General features: G+C 39.7%; 1 protein-coding gene across 3 annotated transcripts; it reads right to left on the bottom strand.

The window, feature by feature from the left end:
- Positions 1-873: 873 nt before the first annotated feature.
- ssh2a (slingshot protein phosphatase 2a) lies at positions 874-23,698 on the bottom strand. 3 transcript variants are annotated; one of them, XM_027147655.2, is made up of 15 exons: positions 23,477-23,698; positions 21,917-21,960; positions 8,395-8,507; positions 7,993-8,057; positions 7,778-7,899; positions 7,590-7,658; positions 7,439-7,504; positions 6,896-7,090; positions 5,520-5,613; positions 5,200-5,328; positions 5,043-5,089; positions 4,799-4,945; positions 4,499-4,699; positions 3,079-3,970; positions 874-2,416 (listed from the first exon to the last, which is right to left on the bottom strand). In XM_027147655.2, the coding sequence occupies exons 1-15, from the start codon at positions 23,537-23,539 to the stop codon at positions 1,259-1,261; spliced, it is 3,405 nt and encodes a 1,134-aa protein (XP_027003456.2). In that variant the 5' UTR covers positions 23,540-23,698; the 3' UTR covers positions 874-1,258. The 3 variants fall into 3 exon arrangements, with proteins under 3 accessions (XP_027003456.2, XP_027003458.2, XP_027003457.2); XM_027147657.2 differs by having other exon boundaries at positions 7,590-7,655; XM_027147656.2 differs by lacking the exons at positions 21,917-21,960; positions 23,477-23,698 and adding an exon at positions 13,104-13,591.
- Between the last annotated feature and the right edge of the window lie 68 nt (positions 23,699-23,766).

Below are 23,766 nucleotides of genomic sequence, written 5' to 3'. Positions count from 1 at the left end.
CTGCTGGAATTTAGTGTGCATTGTTACTTTGAATTATTTGAATCGTTATGTTTGCTGACCTAAACAGTAGAGCTGCACTGGATTAACTTGCCAGCTAGCATATATATTCCTGAATTAATTCCAAAGATTGAAATGTTTTCAGTGCCTCTGGCATATTGTTCGTATATCGTGAACACGAGTTAAGCCAATCAAACCAGGCAGTAAAACTGTTATGAGGTGAACAAATGTCCATTTTATGACACACACACACAGAAAATTAGAAACTGGTGTTCTATCCATGTTGTATTCCTACCTCCTGTATTCCTATAAAGTGACAATGCAGGATGTTTTCTACAGTAAGACCATCAACTTTATGTAACTGCATTATAATCCAAATGATCATATGTCGTTATGCTGCAATATTAGTGTGAATATTATCCATTGTGGATTAGCTACACTCGGTTTATATCGCATAAACCATTTGAAATTAAGTGCCTCACTGACCTAAGCAAATAAGATCACACCGAGGCAAATTCACCAACTGATTACATATCTTAGATTTATGTTTATAACAGAAAATTAAGACCTTTTTCCAAGGTCAGGGTTAGCAGAACCCAGGGTTATGGCACCTAATGCTTGTTTAAACCAGTCCAAAGTTAAGCAACATAGTAAAAGTGTAATTAGTTAAGTAGTTATCCTACAGTAGTAGACCATAATGCATGTATAATACACAATTTACAAAGCGAGAACAAAACATAGGTGCACGTTAGACATGACTGGTTTTACTGATGTCCACATGGTGGTGCTGGTCTCCATGCTACAAGAAAATCAGCAAGTGTGCTTACAACAGTCACTCAAATTGTAAGTTTAGTGTAGGGAGAATACTTAACACGGTTTAAAAAAGTGTGTATTTAATTTATTTATAGCCACAGTATAAAAATTACATATCAAGTTGTCTCCGTTTTCCAGCAAAAACCAGATCACCACGCACAGCTACATAGACACAAATAGGCTACTTTTCATATCAGTGCAAAAGGGGAAAAAAAAAACCTGGAATAAAAACACAAAATAAAAAAGGAGAAAAACAATAATAATAATATTACAAATAAAAACAGGTTAGTAAAGTGCATGTTTTGAGAAACACGTAATATTTGCAGAAATATTTGAAAGGGACATTACAGTAGCATACGCTCACAGGTTTAGCTTACAATTGGATCTCATAAATCCAAAACTTAACAGAGCACCTCTATGGCACACAGATATCCCTGCCGTGATCAGGTTACATGGTATTGTACAGCACACTAACTGTCTTTTTCTTGTCCACTGCTTTGCGTGGCCAGCGTACAGGGTGTGGCTTTGTGTGCTGCTGTTGCTCTTGCTGTGTGCGGACTGAGACAGTGGGCAGGATCAAGGTGTGTGTGGGCTGTTCCATGCTGCTGGCTTGCTTGTGCTGTGGGCAGAAAAATGGGGCATGACAGGAGCTTTCAGTTCTATTGGCCTCTGAGAGGGTCTGAGGTAGAACACGCTGCTTCTTATGGACCTCATCATGGCTACTGGAGAGCAAATGTGAATGCAAAGAGATAGAGGCGGAAGGTGAGGAAGGCACCTCGGCTCGGAAGTCCCAGTCGTTTAGGTCATTCATGGACAGTTCAAGCTGGTCGAGTTTGGCCAGCGAGGCTGAACGTTTCATAAGTGAGGGTGGAGTGAGACCAGCCTGCCTGATCCGTGCCTCCATCTCTATGGCTTTCTGCCACATGGCTGGAGTTCGAGGCTGTGATGCTGTGAAACCATTCGTGTTTTCGAGCTGCTGGCTGTAGCTGAAGCAGGCCTCCATACCTCCAGCTTCAAACAGGAAGGCCTGCAGCTCCCGCAGCGTCTCCTGGATCTTCTGCAAGTCATGTGGCTTTGAAGTCACATCCTCAGCATCACTTTCCAGCCACAGCAGAGAAGACGAGGATGAGCTGGGATCTAAACTTGGGCACACAGTGGCCGTGCAGATAGATGGGTCTGGGATAATACCAGAGTCGTCATCATCCAGTGGCCGTGTCTCTTCTCCTTGCTCTTCTGCCTTGATGGAATCAGCACCTCCTGCTGGAGTACAGAGCTGCTGCACGTCTGCATTGTCTGTGCAAGCTGAATGAGGCGAAGAGTGAGAAACGAGAATCTCCTGCTCTGGATGCTCATATGGAAGAGTGGAGGTAAGGGGAGGGAGGGATGGTCTTTCTGGTTTCTCTTCCACCTCCTCTTTCTCTACATGCTCTTCCTGGCATGTAGATTGCTCAGAGCTTTGAGATGAAGGTTGTAGAGAGGTAAAGGACTCCACTTCAGACTCAATGTGTTGCAACAATACACTGTTATCAGTGAGAACGATCACAGGCTCTGCTGGGGTACTTGCTTCACAGGATCTTCCCGAATGAGACGAACCCTGAGTGATATCCTGAGAGATATTGAGAGAGAGAAAAGAGCAAAGTTTAAATGGTGCTATAGCCCTTAATAATCCAAGATTTGGGCAGTTACAATTTGATCAAATTCAAAAAGATACAGGTGGTCATAGGAGGCTTCTAATATCAGTTGGTGCGAATACATTCATGGAGTAAGCTGTAGATTGCGTGAGATTTTATTTTTATATATATATATATATATAAAATTCAGGAAGGTCTTATTCCTATTATATATATATATATATATATATATATATATATATATATATATATATATATATATATATATATATATATAGAGAGAGAGAGAGGAATAAGACCTTCCTGAATTATTTAGTCAAAGGTCTTAAATAATCCTCTGAAACGATTTTCTCCAGTGTTCATAAATAGTAAAATATCAGCAGCATTTGTAGTTTAAGATTTCATAAAAAGTAAGTTTCAAGTCAATAAGTTCTCATTTCTTTTCTAAGCACAGGGAAAATGAAATACCTGTCCACTGTAATTTTCAAAAACAAAGTTACAGATACAGACAGAATTACTTAGGTCAAAGCTTGTGTTAATTTAACATGAGTTTTCATACACTGTTGAAACATTGCAGATTCACTGTAGCACACAAACTCAATTTACAAATTACATTTGCTGTGTGTGATGCTTTTACCTCTTTCACTGCCACTGTGTTCAATTCCTCCGAGCACAGGCTGGGATTTTGGGGCCGTGTCGTGCGGGGCATCATTGCTTCATGAAGTGAGTTGGTCTGACCATCCCGTGACAAGCCCACAAACTTCTCTCTTGCACTGAAGAAGTCAATGCTATCTGTGCCAAGGCTGGAGGAGCTGTCTGTCCTCAGAGTCTTCTCACCACTAGAGCAGATATCAGTGTTTCTGCTAGTGGAACATCTTGACTCTAGAGATGCTTCACACGAGCTAATAGCCATGAGAGTTCTTGAAGATGCTAAATCACCTTCTGTTTCAGTAACACTACTTATAGTATCCAAACACAATGCCAAGCGCTGAGTCCCGTAGGACTGAGCATTTTTAAGAGAGTCGTTTTGATCAGGCATATTCAGGGATAACTCTGAGTCTATTTTTGGCTCAGGTACAGCTGGCAACTTGTGTGCATGGAGAGAGGTAGACTGGGCACAAGGAAGGACATGAAGGGAAGGCTGAGGGTCAGCAACGGGCTCAGTCACTGCCAATTTGGGACTGGAGCTGCCTGCCAAATTCTGCTCTGGCACTACAGTTGCCAAAAGTGCGTGTGGGAGAGTTGGGAGCATGGAGTCCTCACATGACCCCTCTGAGTTCTGAATGGCAGGGTCTGTAGACAGGTCGGTGTTGGTGTTTTCTGTACCAGGCTGTGCTCTTATCTGGACTGTCTGCTGACTGTTGATTGTCTGGAGCATGCTACTTATGGAGCGAGTGCCATTGGATTTGTGTTGCAGGTTGTGTGGGTCAGAACGGCCCAACGTACGTGCACTCTTACACACAGGTTCCTGCTGCTCAGATAGATCGCTGTCTGAGTGAGATCGCCATAATTTATTGTGCCTCTGTTTGCTGGAGACAGAGAAAGCGCAGGGTTTGGATTTGAGATCAATAGTCAAACGTCACAGGAGAAAAAAGGATACAAAAGGAAAGCAAATACTTATGACTTTTGTCTAGCCACAAACAAAAGGGAAAACTTCAAAGAGCTTAAGCACACATGACCGCTAAGCATCACAAAGACACACAGTTAAGGAATGTGACCAAGCAGCTACTCCTTCACAAAGCCCACGTCATTTATACACAACTTGTTCAGTATTCTGACGTGCTACACTACTAAACAAAGCCGTAAGCAAACAAAAGGATGAAACACTCCGAGTTTGTGTATTGGGACAGAAACTCCAGGGCTGTGTATGTGAAAATGAGACATTCAGAGGTCGAGATCAATAAGATGTCCTGCTGTCAGTTTCATGTTAACCTACGAGCTAATATAACTATGTGCGTGTGTGTATATGTATACACAATGTTATGTCGAACATAACTAAGTCAGTCATGCAACCAAACATTCATTTTGAGATGAGTATTATTACTATGTATTAGTACCTGGCCAGCAGAATGCCCTGATACTCTTCCAGCTGCTTCATAAAGGAGGGGTTAGGTTTGGTTACAGTACGCCTCTCTTTCACATGCTCAAAAGCTCGGTCCAGATCCCAGCCGTATTCTTTCATCGCATATGCTATTACAGTGGAGGCAGAGCGGCTCACACCCATCTTACAATGCACCAGACATTTCACCCCTGCTTTCCTGCATGATACAGAAATACAGAATTTATTTTTTGATGAAGGCTTTTATTAAAAAAAAAAAATAATAATAATAAACAAACAAACAAACAAACTCATTTACTTGGCTTTGGAGATGAACTTATAGGTATCATTCCAGTACTCCAAGAGGTTAGTGGCCTCTTCATCATACACACGGATATTGTGGTACTCAAAAAGACCAGGAAAGAAGTTATCAATCTCCCGTGTCACATTCAGGATGTAGCGAACACTGTGGAGTACAGGGTCAGGGATAAAATTAACAGTGCATCCACAAAACAGACTAGATCCACTGATTTAATCCAGACGGTCAAAATGATAGCACTTACCCACTGCTCTGGAGCTCATCCAAATTGGACGCGTTCCACTCTGAACCCTGTATTAGAGAACGAGATACATTTCAACTCACTCTACAAGATGCAGTGCAATCTGGACTTCAAATAGTGAGTGCTGTACAGCTGAGAATACAGAAAAGGAAATTCTCACCAGGTACACATGCTCAAAGATTTCTGTGGGGCTATCCATCTGGCCCAGGATGACGATCATTTCATTATCAATGAACTCTTTAAATTCCCGTAGGTTACACACCATCTGCATCTCTAGCTCTGAGCGGATCTGAGTGTAACAAAACAAAATATTAGCACAGAACAACCAAGCGACAAGCGAGTATGCCTAGGTCCGATGACATATGACAACGCCTAAGACATAAACGAGTATGCCTATGTCCATCTAATGTCCAAATGCAGAGGTATTCCCTCTAAAATATATGTTGCATTTACAGCTGTCAGATGTTTACAGATGTTTACCTCCTTAGAGGTTACATTCTCCAGGTCCTTCTGCATCATGATCTCTCTCAGACGAGTCTTGATCAGCCTTTCTGTGCGCTCTCGCTCAGTTGGCCTGTCAACACAACAGTGTCATCAAAGGAAGTTTCTACTGTACGTCATACAGTTTCAAACAGGTTCAGCTGGAAACTAAAAAGCAGATCTTTTATTTTTACACCATCAGTGACTAACTACGTCTGATTGCATCTAAAAGTCCCTCAACAGATAAGTGGTTTGTAGCTTAATATCTGACTGTCTGCTTGTGTTATTTAAGGAAAACAAATAAATCCCTGAAAAAAAATCCTCAGCTCTTACAGTACTATACAGAGAACTATACAGAGGAGATATTTTCTAATCTCTTCCATGGTAAAATCAAATGTCAAGATTGCAAGTTAATTAGCACAGGTCATTCATTTATTTATAAAATGTATAAATACCATTATAATAGCCCTTTTAAATTGGCTTGCACTGTGGTGAATTCATAGTAGTTCATGGTGTATATAAACATGAAGTGTTTGATGTCCACACTTTCAAATGTCCATGTGGGTTGAAGGTAAACACCAGTATTTCACAATCAGCAGGTTTGACTAGCAGATATGTTTACCAGCTTACACGTGTTGTAGGTGTAAGATTAATAGGGGTAAAACAGCTTCAGCTGGACCAATCTCTTTCTAGAAAAACAAAAACTCCTATTGGCCTCATTACAAATCTTGGTACTTAATTAATCAATAAGTGACAAGTGTCTAGACAGCTACAGCCACAGAAACATATTGCATGTGCTCAATCTTGGTTCTTTTCTGAGCACCTGTTTCCATCTATCCATGTGCATGTCTACCTATCCGTCTCAACTTTTTTCCAACTGTAAATCTAGCCAATTCCAAGTGGAGCTAAATAAAGCTCAGGGCAAAGTCTGTGTGGGTTAAAAGATGAAAACACATGCATGTGGGAAAACCTCCAAGAGCGGTAAAGTGCCCCCTCATATATAGATATTTATTCCTGGAACATATCTACATTGCATGATGTGCCACATGCCCATATTATAAAGATAATGTTTGGTAAACAGAATGAAAAAGGCCAGTCATTCTTGCTGCACCACAACAATTATGTTCTTTCTGACTTTCCGGATATGAGCGGTCTCTAGGATTATGATAGTTAAACTAATAAACCACAATACGAAGAATAAAATAATTGTAAGACAAGATCAAATATGCTATCATTTAATTAAAAAACTGCATAAATACTAAAAGATACTGCTTCTAGAGTTCAGTCTGCCCTCAGAGCTAAAATAAAAAACAATCAAAACAAAACACAGAACTGCAAAAATACTGGTGTGTGTGTGTGTGTGTGTATACACTCACAGGTCAGTGAACAGAACAGGTGAGTCAGATCGATAGGACTGCACATCCTGCATGGCATTCCACTCATTAATGCAGTGTTGCTCAGAGCAGATATGCGTCTGGTAGTAACTAACCCATGTCAAAAAGAGGCTTCCTGGGTAGTAGTTATGGCACCGGGCTACCTCACATGCTTTGTGTAAGGACTGCAGTGCTGACCTAGGAGAAATGATGTACAAAAAAAGGTGTGAGGGAAAAGAAGAAAACAGGCAAGCAGACCAACAGACAGAAAGACAAAAAGAAAGAAAGAAAAAATAGGAAAGAAAGAAAGAAAGAAAGAAAGAAAATAGGAAAGAAAGAAAAAAAAACTGAAAGAAAGAAAAAACTGAAAGAAAGAAAGTAAGAAAAAAGGAAAGAAAGAAAGAAAAAGAAAGAAAGAAAGAAAAAACTGAAAGAAAGAAAGTAAGAAAAAAAGGAAAGAAAGAAGAAAGAAAAGAGGAAAGAAAAAAGAAAAATAAGGAAAGAAAGAAAAAAACAAAAGAAACATGAGGTAATGGCAGAGCTCACCACATGGCCTGTACGGACACAGGTTTGAAGATATGAACTCTGTTGGCAGTGGACACACTGAAGCCTCTGTTGAGAAACACAAAAGTTAGTAGAAGGATCTGAAACTATTATGAACACATAATGAGGAAATGCTGGGTGTCTCCTCACTTACCCATCTCCATCCAAGTGAATCAGAGTGTCACTCCACAAGGGTAGGACCAGACCTATTGTGCACTGACTGCTGCAGGACACAAACACAGATTTATAGCAAGCTCAGAGCATTAGATAAAAAACAATGGTGTCTTGTACATATCTAAAATATATATAAAATATCTTTAGAACTTGGTGAAAAAGACAGACCAGTCTGAGTTGTTGAAGTCCATGCCAAGGACCACACTCTCCTCAGTGTCTTGCCTTCCAATAGTGGTCACCACCACCATATAGCGTGTACACTGAAAGTAGGCACTCTCCAACCGCACCGCCTGAAACACAATCATGGAGAATTTATGCAATTAGATTTCACACAAAGAGCTGGTACATTTTTTTAGTGAGCAGAAATTGGAAAGGGTGGCTACCAGCCGGATGGTGTCTTCTGGCCGCAGTAGAGTAAACATGGTTTGCAGGTGTTGCTGGAGATCACCTGAAAAAACAAAACATCTGTTCAATTCTACTACACTTCCGATATCTCCAGTTATTAGGGGACTAGCTGACTGCTACATATATTCATCACAGGATGCTGTGTTGAAAGTTGCTTTTGGGTATCAGAGTAAAGCTGAACATTTCACTGACTGCTGAAATAAAACTGATTATTGTGGACAGGGATATATATATATAAATATTTATAAGCTTGTAAGCTTTTAATATGCTGTCAGTTAGCTAAGGTGAACAGTGAAGACATGAAATCAAGCAACCAAGACATTATGTGCGCATTAGAAATACCCTTTAACAGTATTAGAAACCCTGTTTGGACAGCACACCTGTGTGCTTGTTACGCCGCTGTGTGATGCGAGGCAACGAGGAGGGTGAGGAACCATTTCCACGAGGTAAGAAGAGGGCAGCTCCTTTGACTGTAAGGAAATTTTCGCTGATACTGAAAGACATAAAAAGAAAGAAAACGTTCATTCTAGACAGCTGAACAGTAGCATTCAAACTGGTAAACATTATAGCTGCAACTGTGACTAACACCCAGAACACACCTATGTTATATATGCCTATTTAAGTTAGGAACATAAGAACATAAGTTCCTATGTATGTATTTTAAGTTTAATTTCATCCCGTCTCAGTCAGAAGGAGCTGTACATCTTTACTCCTCACACAGAGAACATTCTGCAGCGCTCAACAGCAAGGATGTATTTAATGCCTTTAACCCTTAACTCAACACTTCATTCTAAGATCATAAGACCAGTAATAGACATGCAGGCAGACGGAGACAGACAGAAAACACGGATTACAGCCACGGCTTGGTGTGAATCTTGTATCTATGCAGAGCTCAATAACAGAGTAGGGGAACATAAATAGGACCTACAACAGCTACCATTAAGGATCTTGTCCTGGCTTCAGCCCCACCTTTACCACAGCAGTCTGCAGTGTGAAACACTAGTACTGTCTGACTCCCACCAGTGTGCTGCTGACTCTGCAGAAACTTCTTGCTTGTGAGTAAAAGCACTCTGACCACTTCAAAAGGATTGCAAGTGGAAGTGGGAATAAATGCAATAGCCCACACAGGAGTCGGCAGGGTGGGGGGTAGCTTATTTCCCATAACTCACACATCTCTGCCCCAGCTGTTTCCTCCCTCTAGCTTCTCTTTTTACTAATTTCTCACTAAGGTTACCAACATTAGCTCACTTCCCTCCTTTTAATCTCTAATATTTCTTGACTTGTCATCAGGCTGAGTGCTTTAGTGGTCTTACAAAATATGTTGCAAGAGAGAGAGATCATGTAAAATATGAAATAAAATACATATCTTTATTTAAAAAAACAACAACATTTTAATTAATAAAGCAATCCAACTCTACAGTGCAAGATCAGGGTTTATGCAGGTTTGTGCAGCTAAATATAGTGTGATTATATATATATAAATGGCTTAACAGTGGAATGTAGGCTATTGATAGACATCTACAGTTTAGGAATCTACTGTAAAACATCTTGTAATGTTGTAGTGTAATGTAAAACAGTTGTAATGTAAATGCTATAATTCTACTCAATACTCTTATTAAAACATCTGATTCACTAACTGTTCTGCAAACACCATAGCAAGCAAGAAAGTAGTCAGCTACTAATAGAAAACCCTGCACACAGGCTTTATTTAGTACAGAAATTTTTTCCATTCAAGAGTGAACAACGTGCCCCAGTGCATAGTTGCCTTTACAGAGTCCGCATGTTTTACCTGCAGAGCTAGATCTCTGGGGAGAGAGGGCATTGAGGGTACACACCATTTCTAGTAACTGACATTTTACAGAGCCAGACTTGTAAGGGCACGCACACACGCACACACTCCGAGGGAGGGGAAAAAGGAAGCTAATGGGTCAGACAGAGGAAATAGCCAGCCTGCCTGTACTTGTGCCCATGGGGGCTTATGAAGATGAGTGTAAAAGAGAGGTACGGTGGGGGGGCTATCGTTTGGCATCCCACACTGGGTAGGACTTGTTAGGGCACGGATGTAGCCACCACTATGTAAGGGGCCAAAACACAGGCTGAGAGATGCCTGACCTCCACTAGTCCCTGCCCTTATTAGTCACACTCCCACTAGGGAGATGATAAATATAGGAGCAGGTCTCTGCCTTCCCAAAGGCCGAAAGGGTTCAGGCTAGAGATTGTGAGTGTGTGTGTGTGAGAGAGAGAGACTGGCTACATTCCGTCACCTTCTGAAATACAGATTAGATTTGCGTGTTACACATTCAGTAGTCTTAGTAGTGGGCAGCATGGGCAAAATCTTCGATCACAGTCAAACAAATAAAAGTTTGACCTTTAGCAAACCACTACCTTTAACAGTGGAATTTACAGTAAATGTCTTCACAATTCTCCATCATTTATGGTGATAATTTAATGCAACAATAACCTTTTAACTTAACAGCTTTCAGTTCATCCATAACACACTTAGCTTCTCTTATGTACACAAAACACATTTATAATTTGTCTAATTTACATGAAAGTGTTTACTGCATCTGACCAATGAAAACACCTCAGAGGTGAAGGTAAATAAGCTGAAAGAAGTTATAGGGTCATAAGCCTTATTGTGCTGTGAAGTCTGAAGAGAGAAAAACCGAGATGACCTTTGAGAAAGAAACTTTGAGGACACCAGAGGGGGAAAACCCTCAACATTACTCTTCAACAGGCTATATACTGTAAAGTTAAACAGTACTGTTTGCTGAAAAGATTTTTAGTATAAGCGTATTCTGAATAGGCGTCCAGGGTTATGCCCATGTCTTTATTATTACAGCAGCAGTAGCGAGGTCATCAAATCCCCAACTAAAGGCAATCCTGCCTTACAGAGTAGCAGGAAGACTACATGCATGAGTTATAGCCACACAGAAGAAATGACAAAGGAAATATAATAATAAAAAAGAGCATTTCAGGTAGAAAACAACTAAATTTTCTCTCTTAACTGAATGTATTAAGTAGATAAACATGCAACAAACTTGTTAACTTGTCTCAATTTGCAGTCCAGTCAGAGTAAACAGCTTTAATGAGCCATTCATTGTTATGTGGAAAGGAAGTATGTGGCACATCACACAGTCAAACTTCCCAATCTGCCTGCCAGCACAACACACACCCTTAAGCTTGCCACACTCATATTAACGTCTCTGTTTGTGTACAAGGGTGAAGAAACAGGAAGGTCAGGCCAACATGCTTCTGAATTCAAGTTTCCACATAGAACTTCCTGGTAAGGAAAACTACTGCAACCACAAGTTACACATTAACATCCTGCTGACGCACACAAAAACAGAACTATTTATAGACTGTATGTACCTATATGCCACACCTAATCAAAATAGTGTGTGTGTGTGTGTGTGTGTGTGTGTGTGTGTGTGTGTGTGTGTGTGCGCGCGCGCATTTAAATGGCTGATAACATAATACTCTTTAACAACAGTGTAACCTCCTCCTTGGTCATTATATCTTAATCAAATATATAATTCAAAACCTCTCAACCTGATACATGGATATAGTAAAAACTGATTCATAGAGCAGTAAATTAACCTACTGATTAAATGAACAGTGCAATGTTCAATACACCTAAACATCCCTATAAATGTTTTTATTTTGTAAACGTTGCTGACTGAATGATGAAGTGAGCCAAATGACACAAATGTAAAAGTAGTATCTGGATAATATTCAAGTTGGCTCAACAGTACAAAACAATCACCAGTGATGACATCACACCAGGAACAACACAACGCATGTTGACTTTAGTCAGATGATTGTGTAGTCAGTCTTGCACACTTCCTCGCAGACAGACATCACCACTATTGCCACCTCCACCACAAGACCTATAAAACCTGTCACAAACATTTCCTGAAGGGCTTTTAATTCAGGCCCAGATTTCTAAGAGGTGTGAGATTATCTTAAAAAGTAGTCAGTAAGCACATCAAATCTTTTTGGAAAATGTGCTCAAATGCAGAAGCTGTCTAAAATGAAGCACCACAATATTAAGTCCTAATGTGAAAAGCATGTATAAAGTGTGTGTGTGTTAAAAATCACAGCTAAAGACACTCAGCAGCTTTAGACATCATTACAGCTAAGATGCTGGGCTCATGAGCAAAGTCGTACAACAAGCTTTCCTCTTTCCAAGCTGTGAAGAAATGACTTTTGCATAATTAGCCACTGGGCACACTTAATTAGCTCACACACAAATGTAGAACATGATGACACTGTGGGCAAAATATTGGGCAAACTGAGAAAGACTGCAAATGCTGAGCACAAAGACAAGGTAGCAACCTCCTGTGATTTCCCCACATCATGTAGGTGAATCTCCATATTTCACAACCTAGAGAAAGCTGTCTTTTGCTCTCTGTCTCTCTCCTACTGTCCCTCTCTCTCTCTCTCCTACTGTCCCTCTCTGCCCCCCTTACTATCCCTCTCCCTCTCTCACTGCCCCCCCCGGTCTCTCTCTCACTCTCTCTCTCTCTCTCTCTCTCTCTCTCTCTCTCTCACTGCCCCCCATCTCTCTCTTACTGTCCCCCCCTCTCTGTCTCTTACTGTCCCCCCCTCTCTGTCTCTTACTGTCCCCCCCTCTCTGTCTCTTACTGTCCCCCCCTCTCTGTCTCTTACTGTCCCCCCCTCTCTGTCTCTTACTGTCCCCCCCTCTCTGTCTCTTACTGTCCCCCCCTCTCTGTCTCTTACTGTCCCCCCCTCTCTGTCTCTTACTGTCCCCCTCTCTATTTCTCTTACTGTTCCCCCCTCTCTGTTTCTTTCTGGTCCCCCCTCTCTGTCTCTTACTGTTCCCCTCTCTGTCTCTTACTGCCCCCCTCTCTGTCTCTTACTGTCCCCCTCTCTGTCCCTCCCTCCTATTAGTTAATCACTGAGTAAATCATCAGGTCGTGTGCTGAGGCTGATGAGCTCCTTTCTTCATTTCCGTAAATAAACTTGCTCTGTTCTGACAAAACGCTGGTGATTAAAATGTGTGCTGTTACTGAGACCACACTTGTACGCTGAATAACTATGGAGGCAGGTGTTCAGGTGAACTTACAGCTGGTCGATCTGGTTGTGTGAAGCCACTGCGTTGTCCCTGAAGTAAGGCATGATTTTAGCGGCGCAGCGCGAACACACGGAGCGGCTTCCTCTGGGGGTCATGACCGCACTCACTCACTCACTCACACACACACACACACACACACACACACACACACACACACACACACACACACACACACACACACACACACACACACACACACACACACAGGATATCCTCAAAGCCTCACTCTTCCACTGCCATGACAATCCACACAAGGCAAAAAAACACGTTGGAAAGCGTTGAAGAAAAGAAGCTCTAAGAGAGAAACCACAGCTAATCAACACGTGTTCAACTAAAACATGTTCGTTTCGAAGAGGTAAAAAAAAAAACACAGGGAAAAGGTTCTTTCCCAAGGAATTCAGAGAAAACGAAACAGATTTCCTGAGGTGAGGTGGAGAGTAAACTCGGTGTGAGCTTCAGCCTTTATGGAGCTCGGAAACTTCAGCTCTGTGAAGTGAACACTGAGGAGGAGGAGATTTAGGACATGTGCTCAAGGAGGGGCCACGTTTAAGGTCTCATCTACATACGGCATGTCAGACTACTTCAGCAACGACCAAGCCGCTTGACATACTAAATACTGTCTGTCTGTAGCTACAAATGCACGAATCATACTGCTACCATCTACAGACAGTCGAGTAAGGGTATAAATAGTTTTAAAGCAACCACCTTCACTGCCTTTAAAAATACTATGGACCAAAATAAAACAAATGAAACATACAATCGGTTGTTTTACTACGTGTTTTACGATGAATTACTAGGCCTTGGCAATAATTCAGTATACAGTAAGAAAACAAAGGTTTCCTTCCAGTTTCATCTTCAGTATCCCTTTCTTAAGTGATTTGGGACTTTTGAATTGTCTGCAGAATTTTAGCCTTTATTTATTTTCACAGATATAATATTTCAAGTGCATGTATAGGACAATGAATTTATTGTTTATATATATATATATATATATATATATATATATTTTATATATATATATAAAAACACACACACACACACACACACACACACACACACACACACACACACACACACACATATACACATCTGGGGTCAGAGTGCATCGTCAAAAACAGTGCACTGGAGTTAGAGATGAATAAAAGACTTGCTTAAGGACTTAACTGTGAAAGCCTGGAAATCAGTACCCAAAAGTATCAAGAACTGAGCTACACCTGGCAAAAACAAATAAATAACGTGCATGGATGAAGGTGTGGGAGCTTGAACCCAGGGTGTCATATCTGCATGGGACACAATCTACCACTGCCCTACATCACCAGAACACGGCCACAAACCTGACCAGTATTTATACAAAAGCTCAAAAAATAGAAACTCTTACCTGAAGACTACGTTTAAAAAGTAGATAAGATAGTCTCTATGGAAGTAGACAATTCATAAACAGGCCAAAATAAATTTTAAAAATCTCTCATCTCATTTTACCATATACAAATATTTGTTATTATTAATAGAGATTTATTTGCATTTTACAGCCAAGATAGAAAGAATTGAACAAACTTATCTTGATCAGGCTAAAGTAAATTCATTTACAAAACCACTAGTTTATTTAACCAAAAACCATTTACGTTGAACTGCTGTTTATTCCGGCTCAGCTTTGCTTTAATTACAAAAGCATGATACCACTAAGCTTTTTGTAGTTCAAACAGCTTCTGATAATTGCTGCCGTTCTCATTTCACACTTAATCCCCTAACGTTTATCTCCCAACTGTCAACTCTGTAACAGTAGCCATGACTAATAATATCTAAGGGGAAGACCCAAGAAGATCTGCTTAATGATGAGCAGACTTCTTAATTAATTTCTTTCCCAGATGGGTTGAGAAGTGTAGTTAACAGTTCGGGCTGGAGAAGCAAAGGTTGCGTTAGTCAGCTGTATCTCAGAGCATCCGAGTAAGGGCTTATACAATAAACTATTGGACTAAATCTCTTGTAGCTTGAACACATCGGGTCAGCTATTGATTGTCTGTTGAGCAATGCATTAAACAGTTTTCTGGAGTTTGTCCTGCACTTACTTGGCAATAAATAGACAATGAAGAGTTCTCTAATTGGCTGTTCAGACTAACTAATCAGTGCAGGAGTATTTAAATTTAGGTCGATCAAAAAGAAGCAGATTAAATATCTGTAAATATCTGCTGTATGTAGGAAAATAAACGTCTTGTGTGGAATTACTGAAATTTAGTGAAAAGTACAATAGAATAGATGCTTCAACTAAAAATGGACAAGCTTCCTTCCAAACAAAGGCGCCGTCTTTCACAAATATTCGACAGCACAAGAACAGTTAAAATGTTGAGACATTAGTCGTTGTGCTGGATGATCAATCATTCGCTGTAATTGTGGACGTGGACTTTCAGTGACTGGTAAAACACCTTGAGCCTCGTTACACAATACCGAGTCTGAATACTGATTTCACAGATGCCACAAGAATGTTAATGTGAGTCAATTTATTTCCTGTTGATATTAGAGAGCAGTTAGTCTGAAACAAAGAAAGCATGTAGATACAGATAAAATAACATCATTGTATATTGTTTTAAGTTGATCATTTAATTCAAAAGTAATTCAAAACAAATTATTAAAAAGCAAAATCACCAAACTTTTTGTATTTGTATGTATTTCTTAAATAATCAGATATCCTTATCAGCACAGAAATTCTGTATCGCTGTATCCCTAATTTTCATATGGTATATAATACAACAGCTGGGATTTTCCATTAACACTGAGTTTACTGAATGATTGATGAACATAAGATTACTGCCTTCTCCAGACAGCCATGCCATTCATCTGAAGCCATCTTTTCAGTTTGTTGAGTGTATATTTTTACTGAAGGTGATTCTCCTTTTGTATTATGTTGACACTAAGCATGTTTCCACTTCAATTGACCAGTGCGGAATAGCACAGTATAGCAAACAAGCACTAGATCCATGTGATATCAGTCAACTACATCTTCCATCACAACTGGAAGGTGTAAACATACTCAGGACAAGGTGCGCCATTCCTCAGAAGTCTTCCACACAAGACCTGCTGATACAGTATATTGGCCAATTCTCACACATAAAGCAACACTTGGGTTGTGCAAGTCTGTTTGTTGTTTATATCAAATATTTTCCATTAAGACCTCTCTCTTACTCGGACTCGTAATCTGAGTAATGCTGTAGTCATATCATGTTTACAGAATCTCTGATCCGTGTTGTGCAATGACTCTGTGATACCACTCAAGGCCAGCAAAAGGTTGTGAGTGTTTCCTACATTCTGGATACTCCCCAAATTCCCCCCAGCACATGGCCATCCTGCTCAGTGGCCAGCTGTTTCCTAAACTCTGGGTAGGAAAGAGGACTTCTTAAACAGCCACATAGATAAACAATCATGGGTACATCCATATTGTCTTAAGACACATGTTAAAAATGCTAACATGTCGGATATTTTAAACGATCTATATAGGATACGTATTTCTTATATAGACACTCTGATATAAAAAGATTACAATAACTCCAAACAGAGGGCATCACTCGGATGGCTGCGAATGCTCAGGACAAGGAGAAGAACCTGCCGGGTGTGAGAATAGGGTGAAATAAGAAAACTCAGGCATGAAATAACTTGTACTACACTGTGCCCTGCCTGAAAAACCAAGCAGCTTGGTCTGACCCACATACACAAACTGATCCCGAAGAACTTGCTCAGCTGCATGTAGTAAATGTAGGCTGCATGTCAACTGAAACACTTATTTCCATTTGAACTCATTCTTTTTTAACCGTCGTCTTAATTTAATTGTTTCTTCCAGTTCTACCTGTAACACTGCTTGTAAGAATGCAGAACAATGTCACACTGAAGAATCTCCTACAAAAATCAATGAAATTTGTTTGTATAGCACTTTTAACAATTTATATTGTCTCAAGGCAGCTTTACAGAAGAAACAGAATCTCTCTCTCGCCAACATCTTTCCCTAATGAGCAAGCCGGAGGCGATGGTGAGGAAAAGCTCCCAGAGATTATATGAGGAAGAACCTTTGGGAGGAACCAGACTGAGAAGGGAAGCTCATCTACATTTAGGTGATAATGGACAGTAAATAATGTATGTAATTGAGTCCAATTTTGCAACCAAGAGCTCCTTATAAACCAATGTATATATAATAATATATTTCTGCACTAATAATGACCACATCGACCAACATTTTTCAATGACTCCTTTTTTTTTGAGGTTATTTAATTAAGTGTTCTCACCCAGTTTGTATTTTTTCGTTTAAAGGCATGCAGAGGTCAAAAACATTTATTTATTTTATGTCTATATTGATTCTCACCATTTTATTTATTTATTTTTTTAACAGTCCCACAAATGTACTCTTGAAGCATAGCAATAGTGTGTTGGATTATAAACGGAATCTCTGTTCATAAGATATACAAAGAATTAGATGTGTAGAGTATGTTTGTGATATTTGTGTATTCGTTGTGATTTTCAAGGTAGAGATAGGCATCGGGGTGTGAGCAGGAGCAGGCGATCAGATCGCTCGCAGGATGTATGAGAGTTAATGCAAGTAATGCAACAGCATTAAAAGTCTAAAAATTATTTAATGCATTTTATGCAAATTATCTAGATTTCGAATGAATGCCACTTTACATCTAAAGCAATAAAGCATTTGTAGTACACCCCAAATGTTCCAGCTGCTGCTTACGCACGCAGGATTGTTCTGTGTTTTGAATCCTCTAATATGCAAATGTATTTAATGAACCGGCAGTTCTAACCTCCTACGAGTTTGTATTTAACAGGTGCCACAGCGTACACTGCTACAACAAGTCACACAAACATTTATCTGAAATTCAGTAAAGCTTTTGCACTTAATGTACTGATTAGCATAGTGTGAGAAAGAGGAGGTAAGAGCACATCCCTGTGGTACTTCAGTGTGGATGGATAGAAAAAGAAATAGGTAGAGGTAAGTAGGTCTCAAGCCTCCCATGAACCTGAACACCGCTAATAAAATCAGCCAAGACAGTTTGACGTGGATCTATCGTTGAGTCAAAATGCCATGTAAGATTTCAACCACACACACACACACTTGCTTTTCTTGCTACCTACTTATGAGAAGTGCTGGTTGACAATAGGCCTTGTTGCTGCCAGTAACTTCAGTAATTACTTTATAAATAGAGGTTAAAGTGCAAGTGGGGCAAAGAGAGGTTAAGGCCCTTTGTCCTTTGATGGTGTTTTAGCCGGTAAACAACTTAGGGGGATGGCGTGGTTTGTGGTCTTTTGTGTTTGCGATCCTGTGTTGTGTTTTGATTCTCCAAATTAGAGGTGAAGAAAAGAATCTTCTGTACAATGCATCACAATGCTCTCTTGAAAGAATGTGCAGTAGAATTTATACCAAACCTTTTTTTTTTTTTTAAATACGCTGCTTCCTAAAGTCATGTATATATCCAGAATGTTAGAGGGAGAGAATCGATGTCTGCAGCAACAAGTCAAACCTGCACCTTTTTTTAAAGCTGACATTTGGGAACACTTTGGGTTTTAAGAGACTGGTTGTAAAAAGAAAAGGGGAAAAAAAAAACCTTGACAAAACCTTTCTAATTTGCAAAATTTGTTATGCCAACTTTAAATACTTTGGCAACACAACCAATCTGAGAAATCACATCAATATGGCAAATAACAACTAAATCTCAACATGTGTTGCTAAGAATTTGAGCCCTTTATCAGTAATCAGACGTTCATGGAGGTCCATGGATGCCAGACTCTCCTATGTAACTGTGACTGCTTACTATATTAGTCATAACTGGCAGCTTTAGTCACATTAATTAATTGAGGGGAAAAGAATTCATGTGTAGAAAATTTTTAGATCCAAACCATAACTTGCTGAATTGTGGAGCAAGCAAAGATTTGCACCCCACTACAAACTGCAGTGGAGCTAGAAAACATGTAGAGAAGGTAAAATGATCCGTTCACTGGGTTTCGTTAGCCGTATGGTTTCATAATATTTCTGTATCGAAGCATCATGCGACTCTTACTTTCACAGAATTGTTTGGTTAGATAGGTATGTCCTTTTGTTCATAGAAGATATATGAGCAGATAGTGTTATGTTAAAAAATCCACTGAGCTGCAGGCAGAAAAGTGATTCACTTTCAGTCAAATAATCTCTCACTGCTACGAGTGTCTGTTTTTGTTTAAATTGTAAAATTGGTCGGCTCGCCCATTTCAGCTGTTGTCTATGTGTGGGCAGAGTACAGTTCGTTATATTGCCCTCGTAACTACAAAGATCATAAGGAAATACATGACATTGCCCTTTAATGGTGCAACAAAAGTGATCCGAAACGTTCTCCTGTCTCAGGCTTGATCGGATCTGTTGATATAAGAGTGTTCACATTTAAAATGGCAGAACTTGATATGGCCCGTGATCAAGAGAATAGTTCTAGGATGTTTCATCTCAATTTCCGATACCCGATCTGCCAGGATACACTGTATCACGTGTATTATACTTGAGGGTGGAATAAACACACTTGGGAAAATAACAGGAGAAAAACTACGGCAGTACAATTAAAGCAAAACGTGAAGCATGCCAAAGAGTGGGTTTGTACAATATAAACAAAATCCCATTACAAATGTAAAAGCTTTCTCTGTAAAAGAACTCCACAAGCCACAGCCGCTTCAGTCCTTCATAAGTAACTCATTAAAATAAATGAAATAATAAGAGAACTGTCTGCAGTACACAGATTCTCTCTTGCTTTTTTTTTTAATTCTCCCTTGCTTTGAGATTGTGCAGTGTTTTCCACTGGCTACAAGACTTCTATGAGGAAAGCACACAAAAATTCAGGTATGAAACCAGCAGGCATGATTTCTCTAATAATCCCAAACACAGTTTCCGAGTCATCCGTTTAAAAAATAAATAAAAAGAGACAGATTCTACATGCAACTACAGCATGCATGTGAACTGACATTGTATTGCACATGGTTTCATCCATTGTTAGTTTTAGCTAGCTGTTATATAGGCTAATCAGCGGTGAGTTGAATTGATGCATAGGTGCTAGATGTTCATAGCAAGAGCGAATAAGACTACAAAGATTCTGGGATAAGACCTAATAACAAGGAAATATCAACCTCATGACAATTACCTAATACTTCATGTAATTGAGTCCACATGTGCAGATGCAGTATGAAGCCAAGTTGAGGGGCTCACTGTATGAACCAGCGAAGGAGTTCACATTGTGTGTAGTATATTACCGCAGAAAAACCTTAACATCCTGTAAGCCCTTCCCGGACCATCCCTCCTCTTGGCATGAAGACTTGGTAGTGTTGTGTAACAAATCTCAAATAGTGACCAGCCAGTCAGTCATCTTGTAAAAAAGAGAAATGACAGCATTTCTCAAACACTTTCTCACAATTGAAGCAGAGAATGTTTTCTTGGTTGACTTTGTGCAGCAGATTTAAACAACACCATTTACTGAGTAATTCTGCAAGCATCCTAGGGCTCTGTCTCTAAATAAAGAATACAATTACAGAAATTAACTTCCACCATTTCACCCCGTCGATATCTCAGAGATATAAATGTCAAAACATAATATTGCGGCTGTACCTGAATAGAGGGAACACAGCTAGGAACGTGTCGGTCGTGTTTGACGTCTATACTGACGTGCATGCAAATGAAGCCATATTTAGATTATAAATTCATATTTATAACATGGCTAACATCTGACACTGGTTTTAATCTCTCTCATCTGAACTTAGTCTTTAGTTTATATTAATCTGACCCTGATAGACAGACAGTAGGTTTGGGCTCAATACAACATTTTAAATACTTATAAATACTTTAGAATTCTTTGTATTTACAGAAAATCTTTATTTTATTAAGTGTACTTCAAAACGTTCATTTATTTTAAGAGTCAAAATAAAAACTAAAAGTTTATTGTTATTATTGAGAGCTGTACTCTCAATAATATTATTATTATTGAGAGCTGTACTCCACTGTGCCAACAACACAATTTTTCTGACAAGGGTATTTTCATTAAAAACAGTGTACTATACGTCCAACAACTGTGACTTGAGATAGACCAAGAGTATTTTGCAGAGTTGGAGAACCCTTGTTGAACACGCAATGTCAAGAAGTTGTTATTAAACAAAAGGAACTCCTCTATTAATAGAGATTTTGTTGTTGATAACAGTCAAAGGTTGTGTCTGTCTTTAAAAACCACACAAGCTCATTTAGTGCATTTTAGGACAAAATTCTCTATACTCTGATAGCTGCATTTATAAGGTTAGGTTAATTAAACCCTCCCAGTAAAGAGGAAGTAGAATACTCAGTGAGGGTACAGTAGGTAGTGTTAATGAAGGCATGATCATCTCTCTGCAGTATCACCTTACAGTGATTTGTGATCAGAAGACTCCTCACTGTGGCTACTGTAAGTACTGCACTCACAAAGATGAAGGACCGGGAATCACAGCAGTCACAAGATGTTTTATGTCTGGGACCTCATGTTACAAATGGTAATTGTAAGGTGACATAAATACCTGAACAGTAACTTCAGTGGCTAACTAGGTATCTCTATGAGCATTCATTTGATCTATTACTCAAATCATCTACATGTCCAAAGCTATTTACTGCCTGACAATGTCCAGAAAACTAACGGAAAAATGGCTTTCGTAACTATATCAATTTGAATTAGTACCAGAACTTTGGTGTCTAAAAGAACCACACTGTCTAAAAGAAAAGGGTTGTTAGTCTGTTAGTGTTTGTTTTGACTTTGCAGGAGGATGGGACTGAAAAAACATGACCTTACCTCCTGGGCTGAGAATACCGGTCATCCTCTCCACTCCCAGCCTCCTGTATGGAGAATCAACAGGGTCAAACATTCAACAAAGGAATATTTTAAAGTTATATCTCTTTACTGCATTTTGTACCAATACCTAACCAACCACAGTCAGAGGTAGTTCAAATGAATCCCTTTACACAGTGTAACACCACACAAACCACCCCACACCAACAGCCCAATCCGACTGACATTAATCCACACTGTCTGGTCCGATAATCTTTACACTCCCAGGGCTTTCTCTCAGGGTTTATCACTCTATCAATTCGGGGTTTTTACCCCATACTTAATCATATAATCATTTCTAAAATAATAAATAAAAATAAAATAAAGAAATAAAATAACCACAACAAACAATATAAATAATTTATTTATATTTAAGCTTATAAACAGAAATTAAAGCTACTGATCACATTGATCGCATCTGTTCTCATACTTAATGTTTACTTATTACAATTATTTGATCTGGTTTTAAATCATCTTAAATATTCCCACACTGATCCCACTACCAACGCAAAGGTTCAGACTCAGATTTAACCTTATGTTTTCTTCATGATTACTCACTTGAGCAACCACCCAAAGGAATTGATTAAAAAAATATTGAAAACATAATCCTCAGATAGAGCTTCTAGTAAGACACAAGCTATTTTCACTATTTGCAGCATTGCATGATGCACCTTGTGTGTGAAGGCACTATAGAACCACAGAAGCTCTTTCTTTAGAAAGAACTTGAGGCATCTCACAAGTGTGTCACATGAAATCACACAATGTGTAACTTTGTGTGTACACAATGTGTAGCACAACATCCATGGGGATTTAACCTGATTTTATCTGTTGGGCTTTTACTCACACACTCACTCACTCACTCTCACACACACACACACACACACACACACACACACACACACACACACACACACACACACACACCTCAGATCTACTGTTCTATCACAGCAGCTTTTAATACCTGTATGGAGTCAAAAAATTGAAAAATGGGATCAAGACTTCACAGAGTGCCACAGAGCAACAAGAAAAGCACCAGAGTTTAAAACTAATTTACTTTTCAGCAATAAAAAGAAAAGAAACAGCATTCAATCTCTGTGCAACTTCACGCAAGGTGAAACTCTGCTGTTCAGAGGAAAGCTTATAAAAATGAGTTTGTTTAAGGAAAGCCCTTTTTATTCCTGTACATTAAATCCACTTATTCACAAGGCTAGCTGACTGCTGTGAAGGGCGAACCGGCTACAGCTAACTACAGCTTGCTAGCTAGCTAAGCACTGTGTAACACAAACTGTTTTTGTTATGTGACATTATTTGTAGACATTAATAAAAGCCCATACCGTAGGCTCGGTTTGTTGTGTCTGCTTACATTTATCTGCTTTGTTCTGCTTAGACACACAACATACCAAAGGCTTGCTAGCTAAGCTAAGCTATTTGACGAGCTAACGATGCTAGCTAGCGCATGCGCAGTCGTAGCAGGGAACCAGCTTAACGATTTCAGAACGACTGAGTACTGAACTACTAACTTACCGAGACACACGGACTGGAGGTAGTGCTGGGACTGGGGGACCGCTGCACGGTTACCAGCGCCATTCAGGATCCAGGAAGTAAAGCTTTAAGAGCAGGAAACACTGTGTACAGCAGACAAATCAACATTATTTGAAGACGAAAAGAAGCTGTACAAGCACGCGCGCAGTCGCGCCCAATGATGCGTTCGAGTGTGGTTTTAGCGCGCATGCGCACTGCAACCAGACAGCTGTCACCTCTCACCTGCTATGGCAGAGATTACAAATAAAGTTTGTATATATACTTATAATGAT

Source organism: Tachysurus fulvidraco, chromosome 11 (assembly GCF_022655615.1).
Source record: "Tachysurus fulvidraco isolate hzauxx_2018 chromosome 11, HZAU_PFXX_2.0, whole genome shotgun sequence".
Classification (NCBI taxonomy): domain Eukaryota; kingdom Metazoa; phylum Chordata; class Actinopteri; order Siluriformes; family Bagridae; genus Tachysurus; species Tachysurus fulvidraco.
Note: the sequence above shows the minus strand (reverse complement) of the source record. Positions and strands in the feature narration are given on the sequence as shown.